This window comes from Hibiscus syriacus, unplaced genomic scaffold, assembly GCF_006381635.1.
Source record: "Hibiscus syriacus cultivar Baekdansim isolate YM2019G1 unplaced genomic scaffold, ASM638163v2 tig00002520_pilon, whole genome shotgun sequence".
In the NCBI taxonomy this organism is placed as follows: Eukaryota; Viridiplantae; Streptophyta; class Magnoliopsida; order Malvales; family Malvaceae; genus Hibiscus; species Hibiscus syriacus.
The window spans coordinates 49,046-60,323 of NW_024061933.1; the positions used below are offsets into that span (position 1 = coordinate 49,046).

The 11,278-nt window shown below is 35.0% G+C and overlaps 1 protein-coding gene across 1 annotated transcript; it reads left to right on the plus strand.

The window, feature by feature from the left end:
- The first annotated feature begins 367 nt into the window (after nt 1-367).
- On the plus strand, nt 368-10,724 carry LOC120147683 (putative ion channel POLLUX-like 2). Its single transcript, XM_039160995.1, has 24 exons — nt 368-521; nt 1,584-1,699; nt 2,096-2,199; nt 4,001-4,287; nt 4,973-5,044; nt 5,208-5,283; nt 5,399-5,497; nt 5,603-5,757; nt 6,007-6,111; nt 6,586-6,672; nt 6,924-7,008; nt 7,088-7,235; nt 7,546-7,622; nt 7,702-7,782; nt 8,134-8,316; nt 8,407-8,520; nt 8,734-8,826; nt 8,927-9,053; nt 9,290-9,366; nt 9,458-9,505; nt 9,601-9,670; nt 9,766-9,839; nt 10,375-10,485; nt 10,604-10,724. Exons 1-24 carry the CDS (start codon nt 439-441, stop codon nt 10,703-10,705), a joined length of 2,574 nt encoding a protein of 857 aa, XP_039016926.1. The 5' UTR covers nt 368-438; the 3' UTR covers nt 10,706-10,724.
- The last annotated feature ends 554 nt before the right edge of the window (nt 10,725-11,278 follow it).

Here is an 11,278-nt window from a genome sequence, read left to right on the forward strand (position 1 = left end):
GCGAGCACGCCATGTCATTTTGCGTAATGGGATCTAGATGTATCATGGTGTATCGTGTTAGGCATTATGTTAAACAGAACAATTTGTGCAGTATCAAAATGAAAATAACATACAATTTTAAGGACCAAATGAACATTAAACCACAAATTGTACCTGAAAACAACACTACCTTCAAAACCTGGAACGTGGAAAATAAAGGTCAAGCAATGGACCATTGGTTGCAAGTTGTAAGTGGAGGAGCAACAAATGAAGATGGGCATGGGGTCCGCTCTCACTTCCTTCCAAACTTGTCTTTTTAATTTTTGTCTTACTTTTTTTGTTCCAGAAAAAAGTATCCCAACACTTCGATCTGATTCATCTGTCTGTCTATTTTAGTATAAAAAAATCGTTTCTTTTTATCCTTTTCTCCATCACCAAGAGAAAAAGAGTGAAGAAAAGATGATCCTTTGTCAGTTTCAAAGACCTCATCCATGGCTGTTGTCCCCGAGGCTCACTCAAACATCACCATCTTCTTCAACAAGGTACGTTTCATTGAAGTTGAAAATCTGGGTTTCATTGAATTTCTGGTAGTAATGCATTGGTACTGGTCTTATGATCTTTGAACACTATTTTTTTTTCAACCTGAAGTTTGTTTCTGTTAGTTTATTCAGTCATGCAAAGCTTGGTTCAGTTGGTTCATCTTCCAAGTTAGCTCAACTGGTTTAAATTTTGAATCTGAGGTTCTGCATCTGGTTTTTTCAATGTTGATGGACTCAAAGATTGGTATCGAATTTTCGGCATGATTGGATTCTATAGTAAATGTTGTTAAAGATTTGGTTCTTTTTTGGGTCATTTTATGAGTTTTTGATCTGTCTTGGACCAAGTTTGCTAAGTCTAAGCATTGGCATTATAAAAAACAAGTTCTGTGATGCTCAACTCTTTAGTTTCCTTGAAGCATTCATATCCAATTATCTGTCAGGACATGAATATGTCTAAAAAGAAAATTAATGAAAAAACTTAGAAAATTAAACATAGTTGTGTTGGGCACAAATAAAAAATTCACATACTACACTCGGATCGTTCCTTGGCAGAATTGGAATGATGTTATGGATGCCAAAGCACATATTTTAAAGTACATATACCTCCTTAGACAATGTATGATAGTTAGCCACCAAATATAAAACAAGTTCTATGATGATCGACCTCTTTAATTTTCATGAAGTACAAGTGACCACATGAATCTGGATATGACTCTTAAAGGACCCTCCATATACATGGAAAATTTTATAAAATTAAATAAATCTATGTTGGACACATATCTGTATTCGGCACTCACATTTGGGTCCGAGTAACAGCGAGTTTTTTCACTAATCAGTATTTTTATGTTGCACTTTGTAAAGCTAAAAAACTGGTTAACTAGTTCTTGTAGCATAGTGATGCCAATGCCAGTGCCAGTTCTGCAAGTAGCGATATGTGGTTAATCCGTTTCAAATTAGACAAAATTGGTTTTTCTCCCTTGTCTTTTTGCTCAAGCAATCAAATAATTATATATGAAGAATTGCCTTCTCTTTTCCATTTATGTAGTTGCCTTCTGAATTTTGTTGTAGAATACACGGCATTAGAGGCTCGAAGAATATGATATTTTTCCGGAGATCAGAACTGTGCTTCTTTTGGTTGCACAATTCTTCATCTAACATGTGTAACTTTATGCACAACAGAGGTGAGTCCGAGTCATCTGCATTATGAGCTTGTCAAATCGAAACCTATATCTGGTCTTTATCTTTTGATGTTAAATGTGGAAATCTTACTGTTTTGATCACTGCTGAATTTTTCCATCACATGGGTAATATTTAAATTTGGAATTTCAGATTGCAACGTAAAATGAGTCTGCATAACATAACTACTCATTGTTGTCCGTTTGTAATTGTGCAAGCTAATCCTAGCTCGTCAATGTTCGATAAGCTTGTGTTTTACGGGCTTGTAGTTACACTTCCAGTTGTATTTTCTAGTTTATATGTATGCGGATTGGCTAAGTGTTTGATTCCTTCAAAAAGTTGGTTTTTTGAAAATAGTTTTTTCATATTTCATAAGAATTATGATACCTTTCCTTCTACAGGAAAACAGAAAGTTACTTGTCCAAAAGCAACTGATAAGTCGGACAGCATTTCAAATAACCCAAATGTCAAATTCTTTAGGATGGACCTACAGAATTGTTCTCGGGTAAGGCTTAAATCTCTGATTTTGGAAGTGTTAATAATATGCTTTTTTGATGTTATAAACGCGTACACTTTTTCAATTTGTTACATGGACCTAGATTTATTATATATTTTACTTTACTTTTTCTGTTCTTTGAACATCTTCTATATTGATAGTTTTCATTTCGAATGATGTATGCATCTGCCCTTTGATTGTTTGCCTGTTAGTGACTGTAATATGCAGTCACAACATATATATCATTATTACTGCAAGAGAGATTAACGGCATAGATTTTAAAATACGGAAACCATTGCATTTATCGGGTTGGTTACCTAGTTTGTTTCTGTATCATGTCTTGTACTGTTTCTTAGATGAAAGTGGTTAGGCAGAGCTCATGACACATCGTTATTGATATGAGAGAGACTAAGACGGATCTTAAAATATCAGCTACGATTGCATTTATTGGGTTTGTTTTTAAACTGCATCTTATATTGGCTTTTAGAAGAAAGTAGTTGGAAGGAGGTTCAGATAAAAATCTCATGTAGTCTGCTTCATTCTATACTGAAATGATGCCAATGCCTTGCGGAAGCTTCATTTTTACAGCGGCGCCTTTCCTCTTGTGAAGAAATATTTTTCTGAAGTTTGTGCTTTCTACCTCAGTTTGGTTGCTGGATCTCTTATCTCCCATGAAGGATGTTTTAACCATGGTGTTACTGGAGATTTAACCTAGCTCAGATGCCATAAAAGATTTAAGAGACTATATTCAATAAACTGTTCTGTTCTTTTATTAGGTAAAGAAATGAGCTTAAATAGAAAAAATGACGAGCAAATGACGAGTTGAAGCAACATTTACATAGGTGAAAGCACAAAAAGGAATAGGAATAATTTGTTGTTGGGATATGGATATAAATGAGAGAGAACCAAAGGCAGTGAGATTATGCATGTCAGAGAAGATCTTTTTTCTTCATTAGAAAAAGAATATCAAAGTCTGTTGACTTGCAATATTCTGGACTTCATCCAATATTGCAGTCTTGCTACTTAACGAATTATTTGGTGACTTGAGAAATTAACTTTTTCATTTGGCTTCTGTCATTGTAGTGATATGCAGAACAGTTTACGGAATATGAATATTGAAGTGAATTGACACTGTTTATTACAATATTCCATGCATCTTACAATCATTCAATACTGTTACTGAATTATTCGGTCATGGTCAAAATTACCTTGGTTCATTTGGCTTTTGTCATTGTAGTGGAAGCTTGCACTTGTGACTGTTCATTTACGGAATTACTTACGGAAAATTAACATTTATGTCCGTTGACATTGTTGATCACAATCTTCCATACTTCTTAATGTAATCTTGCTCTTTAAGTAATTATTCAATGACAGTCAAAATTAGCTTTTTCTTGCGGCTGCTGTATTTGTAGTGGAAGCTAGCCACTGTTCATTTACTGAATACTTTTAGGTAAAATGAATAATGAGAAGTCTTTTGTCATCGTTTATTACAATGATCCAGACTTCTTATATTGCAATCTTGCTATTTACAGAATTATTTGGTGATGGTTGAAATTAGTTCTAATTGGATGCTGTCACTTTAGTAGAAGGTTGCACTAATAACAATTTGCACCTCAAATTTTTATCCGCTTATTGACTGGACGTAAAGAATGAGATGTCCACTCTTTGTGCCTGTTATTTCTACATTACCGTTAGTTTGTCTTGTAGAAACTTGCTGCTTTCTCATTCGGTTTCAATTCTTGGATGGTATAACCATGAGTTTACAGCTTTTAATGGCCTAATTTCTTGATTTTCATCACTGCTGCTTCAGGGTCATCAAGCTAAACGGATCAGTGGGGTTTTCTCGGCATTTTTCTTACTAAGACTAATGCAGTTAGATTTTGCCAACACATTAATAAAGATGGTCCAAGACTTATTTCCTCATCTACTTCGAACTTTGGCGGCTAGAAGCTTACCCCTTGCCTGCATATCTAATTCCTTGAACAAACCAACACCTCTTAGCTTGAACGTCGCCTTGCCTTCGATTCAAGATATTAAATGGAACTTCTCTCGGTTAAACTATTTATTTAACGTTCAACTGGAGAAAAATATTGCGACGTAAGTTAAACTTATAATCCTAGATCTTTTTCGGGTTTGAGTTATATTCTTGGTGCTTTCTGTTGTTTCTAACAGTCAATTTCTATGATAAAAATCTGATGGTGTGCCAAACTGTCTGTTCAACAATTAGAATGATCGTTTTATGCTACATTATTTGGACATAGGTCATGTGTAGGTGGCCCTCCTTAGCTATTACTTCAATTCAGGTGTGATTGATGGACACAGACACGTGTTTGAGACGCATATGTTCCACTTTTTCAACACTGGGGACATTGTGTTATGTGACACAGTAACGATTTTCCTCGAACCTGTCAATTTAAGCTTTCTGTATGATGTTTGGTTATTAATTATAACTGAATAGTAACAAATGGAGTATGTTACGAAGCTGATATTGACTGAATAGTAATAAATTATGTGAAGCTTCCAATCTTGAACTTGGATAGATATGCATCCAACACTGATATATTCAATTTTATATGTTTTGCATGTATTTGGAGAGTTTTTAGAGGGTTATATTCATCCATGTCTGGAGATGTATCCGACATGGATGTTGGACTTGGGCACTTCAAGAAATATGAAGAATAGAAACAACATAGCTTTACTTCCCGTCTTGATCTGTATGGACTTACAGTTTTGAATTTATGTTTTAAGATTGACTGATTCACTTATTTCTTACATTTTGCAGGTTTCTTGTGGCTCTCCTTCTAGCATGCTTCTCATTTGTTATTATCGGTGGTTTGCTCTTCTTCAAGTTTAGGTAATGTACAATTAGTCTTGATTATTCGAATATTATTTTATATATAACTGTAGCTTGTTAGCTGTAAATGCCATCTTATATAGGAGAAATAGCTATCATGGAAAAATAGCTATAGTGGTAGTTTTGTTTGCTAATTCAGTAGTTAATGCCTTGAATAACACAGGAAAACTACACGATCTCTTGAGGATTGCTGCTGGGAGGCGTGGGCATGCCTGATTTCATCGTCAACCCATTTAAAAGTATGTGGTCAGTTATGTATCTAATCATTTGGTTGCTTTAAGATATGATCGTATTTGTATTGCTTGTTTGATTAAAAATCGAATTTGGAAAACTTATTAATGTGTTGAGCTGCAGCAAGCAACACGTGTAGAACGTGTTATTGGCTTCGTTCTTGCTTTATGGGGCATATTATTTTACTCTCGGTTATTAAGCACAATGACAGAACAATTCCGAGTAAGCATTTTTTTCTATAGCAAATTTTACCCTCTCTTTCTTTCCAATGCTCATTATTTATTTGAGCTACCTTCGATACATGTGACTTTTGATTTCGGGTGACAGAACAACATGCAAAAAATCCGGGAAGGTGCACAAATGCAAGTTTTAGAGAGTGATCATATCATCATTTGTGGTGCAAATAGTCGCCTTGCTTTCATACTACAGCAGCTAAATAATTATCATGAATTTTCCGTTCGTTTAGGCACTGCTTCAGCCAGGTAAACTGTTATGCTGCCACCTATGTAACTTGGACTCAAGTGCGAATGTCATATACAATATATGTTCAGAAAGAGTATTTTAATTTTTTTATAAAATTTTCTTTATATTTGAAGAGCCCTTGGAAGATTATTTCTGATACTCTTTAATAGAAATGAAGAGCCGAAGCAACGTAGGCTACAACTTTTGTTTTCTGTTTATTTTTCTTGCATGCGTAATTATCAGTTTCTACCTGTATTTTGCTCTCGTAGGAGGCAAAGAATTCTTCTCATGTCTGATCTTCCGAGGAAGCAAATAGACAAGCTGGCAGAAAACATTGCCAAGGATCTTAAACATATTGATATCCTTTCAAAGAGGTATACGAAAAATGTCCACTTTCCCCCGTAATTTTCAAATTCCATCTAGATTTCCCTCTTATAGACATTTCCAACGCCAGATAAATGAAAGTAATAGCTAAATTGCTTGGTCTCTCGGTTGAGTCCCGCTCACTAGTATGTGTTTGACACTGCTATATTCATTTTCTTTCTCATGATTTTCATGTATTTGGAGAGTTCTTGAAAGATCCTAGCCCCATACTTTTCTTCGGATATGTGTCAAATACTTTTATATCTTCATAAAAATCTCGGTTAGTTTAGAATCCCTGTTTGTGATAGACCATCCCTTGATAATTGTTTTTGATATACTTTAGTAGAGAATTCTTATGTTGAAAATTACGGGCATCTGGAGAAATGTGCAGAAACTATTAGGACCTATCTTTTTTTATCGAGCTGAAGATATAACCTGAATTGAGTAAAATGTGAGATTAAATAACATCGGTTCTACTTGTGCAGTTGTAGCCTTACTTTGACAAAATCATTTGAAAGAGCAGCAGCTAATAAGGCGCGTGCCATTATCATTCTTGCAACAAAAGAACATCAGTAAGACTTCTATCACTTTAAATGACATTTTTTTATGATCCTCTCTTGTGAGTGTTACATTATATAATTTTCTAGTGGCGGATCTCGATGCAACACGGGTTTGGAGAACTGTGATAATAGCAGTAGCAGAAGCTATTAGGCTCTGCTATGCTCTGTTCTGGCCAGTTCTTTTGCATGTACATTTTTAACTAGTGCGTAATATAAGATTTTCTTCAGGGAAATTTAGTGACCGCAATTACTTAACTGATTAGGTTCGGAGTTGATACAGATGCATTTCTCTCTGTACTGGCGCTTCAACCTATTCCCAAGATGGAAACCATCCCCACAATTGTCGAGGTATGCATTGGCATAACTGTAGGATCAAAATATTATTTTTCTAAGATCAATCACGTTTAATTTGCCATTCTTAATGCAGGTTTCGAATTCCAATACATGTGAGCTCTTGAAGTCAATCTCCGGACTGAAAGTGGAGCCGGTGGAAACTGTCGCTTCTAAACTATTTGTTCAATGTTCTCGGCAAAAGGGGCTAATAAAGATCTACAGGCACTTGCTTAATTATCGAAGTGTGATATGTGTTCTTTTTGACAACTTTTATTTTCCTGATGACGGAAAGATAATGGAAAAGTTTTTTTTAATGTATTTAGAGGGTCATATCCACACATCCATGTTCAAATATGTGTCGAATACAGATACTTAAATAACAATTAAATGTCAAAGGAACACAAGCTCGGCCTACAAAATTTCACTGGTCTAGTAGTTTCTTTCCATAGGGTACTTTTTTACTGGTAAAAGAAATTCTATGGGTTCATTTCTTGTCTATATCACTATGTTGTAGGTTTCCACTCGAAGACTAATTATATCATGTTATTGCAGAAAATGTGTTCAGTCTTCACCATTTTCCAAGTCTAACTGGGTTGACGTACATGCAAATACGACAAGGTTTCCAAGAGGTATTGTTTTGTGTTAAAACTTGGTATTTGTCGGTATGAAGAACTTCCGTGCTCATTTCTTATGTTGGTTTCTTTTCAGGCTGTTGTTTGCGGTGTTTATCGGAATGGTAAGATATATTTCCACCCCAGAGATGATGAAATTCTACAGCAAACTGACAAAGTAAGTAGACTATACTACTTTTCGAACGTTATGTTCATATATATAAACTTTTAAGTTCGGCATCTATGTCCGAGGCTTATCTAGACATGGTTATGGGAATATGATCTTCCAAAAACCCTTCAAATACTTCAAAATCTTGAAAATAGAAAATTGAACATACCCGTGCCCGACACACATCCAAGCCCGAGTAACGTATCTTACTATCTTGTGACCATTTCTTAACATGGAGTAGTATGAGCACTTGCCAAGATTTCGTTTGAACATAACCGCTTTGCAGAAATTTCAACTCTATGCGTCCTTCCATGGTCGTATCTGCATACTTCTTAACGTATATTTCTTTTATTCGTGTAGATATTGTTAATTGCCCCTATTAACATTACAACAAAACAACTTACATTGTCCGATGTCATAAAAGATGAAACCGACATGCCAAAAGATTTGGAGGTTCCTGAAAACAATGTAGAGAATGCTTTAGAATTGAGAAAAGAGCGGATGTTAAATATTATGAAACGTACCAAAAGACGAGCAGCAAAGGTATGTTTTCCGAAGAGATAAGTTCCTCAAGGGATAGCATCTATTGAATGCCCAGATGTCAGCTTATATGTTCTTTTGATTTTGAAGTAGGCATTGGACCAAAGTCTAGGGCCTAAAGAATGCGTACTTTTGCTCGGGTGGCGGCCGGATGTTGTACAAATGATTGAAGAGTACGATAATTATCTTGGACCTGGAAGCTTGTTGGTATACTTTTTTCTTCTTTTCATATTTCAATCAGAACCATTAAGTTGAATGCAAAACTTCAAGTCCTGCATTTGGTTGCATGTCAGACTTATTGTGTGTGTTTTTTCTCTCCGACATGTTATTTCTTTGACCTTAACACTTGATGAAAAACAACTCCGATACATTTTCTTCGATTGAGATTTAGATTATTCGTGTGCTATCCGCATTATACAGGAAATATTATCGGATGTACCATTAGACGAAAGGAAGAAGGCAAGCTTCATGTCCAGTCAAAGAACGTTAGAACATGTCCAGGTTAACCATAGGGTACGTTCTCTGTTTCTTTCGATCATGTTGAACTTCTCGATCCTCTGTTATCTGGTTTGTTAAGGAAAGTGATGCAAGGCTTATTCCTTTCGAATTGCAGATCGGGAACTCGATGAATTATGATACCTTACAGGAAACCATAATGAATATACAAAACTCCTTCAAGAGTGGGGAACATATTCCTTTTTCTATTGTTGTGATTTCAGATAGAGAATGGCTTCTCGGAGGTGATAATCAATGTTATTCCGACTCTTCTTTTTTCTTAAAGTGCCCGTGTTTGATGTATATCTAACCCTGGGTGTGGGGTCATGATCATAGAAAAAGTCTTAAATGTATGTGTCAAACATATAACCATGTCTTACACTCGCACCCTAGTCCAAGTAACATAAGTAATAATAATTGATAAAGAATGTTTCTATTGGTAAATTAATCTTCGGAGTTCGGATAACTATTTTCCTTTCAGATCCATCAAGGGCAGACAAGCAATCTGCATACGCGCTTCTTCTTGCAGAAAACATTTGCAACAAACATGGAGTGACGGTGCGCTCGGTTCAATATAATGATAATGCCATTGTCTTGAATCTTTTTAATTCGAAGTTAAGCTCGAGTATATCACTATATTGTTCTGCAGGTGCAAAATCTAGTCGCAGAGATTGGCGACTCGAAATTGGGCAAACAAGTAACATATTTCAGCAATTTCTAGAATTTCTTATAATGCAATTATTGATGTTCTAAGGTTCCTCATGTGTCTTGAAATCTGCCCAAACCCTGCAGATTACAAAGCTCAAGCCGAGCTTGACGTATATTGCATCAGAGGAAGTGATGAGTCTCGTAACGGCTCAAGGTCTCAAAATTATATTTCTATATAAGTATTTTATATTGTTCCAATAATTCGATATGCCATATGGGGAAATAATCCTTTTTTTTTCTGGATTGCAGTAGCCGAACACAGTGAACTAAATGAGGTTTGGAAAGACATTTTGAATGCCGAAGGTGACGAAATATACGTGAAGGTAAAGGCAATTAATTTTATGCAGTACTTCCATTATTTACCTTACTGAAAGGGAAGAGGAGGTGTTTAAACTACGAACTTGTTATGAATGTCGAGTTCGGATACATGTTCAATACGTCGTGTTTGAGACCTGTTATTGACAAATATTTGATATTGGTGTGAAAGTATGATCTTCCATGTGCATGAAATGACTTTTAAAAAAATGAACATACTCGAGATGGAGTTCGGGTATTATGATTTTAGGCAATGAACATCTTACTTGTCCGTAAAGGCATCAGAACCATGTTACCTTTAAGGCAAGTTACTTGGTGTTCTCATTTTTTTAAAAAAGTACTTCTGTTTGAGGTTCTTACTTGATACATATGGAAAGACTTTAGAAAAAAAAAAGTAAGTATAGTCGTTTCGGCAACGGGATAACTCATCTTATTGTCGGTATAGTGATCGAATCACCTTTTTTTGTGTGGTAATCTGGCATTTCTTGCCGTTTATTCCGACGAGGAAGTCTCCATTTACAACTAAACCATGTTTCATGACAGGATATTAGCTTCTACATGAAAGAAGGGGAGAACCCGTCGTTCGTGGAGCTATCGGAAAGGGCATGTTTGCGACAAGAAGTTGCCATCGGATATATAAAAGACAACAAGAAGGTATGTTACAAGTATATGCTTAAAATTTTTGAACTTTTTTCGTATATTTAGAGAATCGGACCTCCATATTTGAAGATATGGTTAAAGGTACCTAATCCATTGTTTGTTACAAGTGCAGGTTATTAACCCCTCTCTTAAATCCAAACCTCTGTCCTTAGAAATGACGGATTCATTGATTGTCATATCAGAGTTTGAAGGAGAGCAACCTGTTGTTGTTTAAAATCTATTGTCTTGTTCTTGTTCAAGATTCATTGATCCATGTATTTCCGGTCATTTTCATACTTTCATTGGCCTCGTGGCTTATGAATTTATAAGCGGAAAAATAATTAAATCGATATTAATGTACAATATATAGATTTAACTGGTTTATTGGCTACATTAACGGATGAGAATAATAATAATTCACTATAAATACAGAAACCACAAAGAGTATAAATAAATGATATCTTATATATCCTAAGAGCTTAGTATATATACTAACATCTCTTGAATCCTAAAATACTCTCTCAATATCCATTCAAAACTATAAATACGGATCAAGACAATTTTTAGGCCTAGTCAAAGTACATACGTATATGAAGTGTTGAAAATGTTCGACATAAAAAATCGTAAAATGATTTTCAAAATTTATTTTTTAAAAATATTATTCGTTTTTGATGGAATCAAAACGAATAATATTTTAGGCCTAGTCAAAATATATACATATATAAAGTGTTGAAAATGTTCGACATAGAAAATCGTAAAATGATTTTCAAAAATTATTTTTTAAAATTATTATCGTTTTGAAGGAATC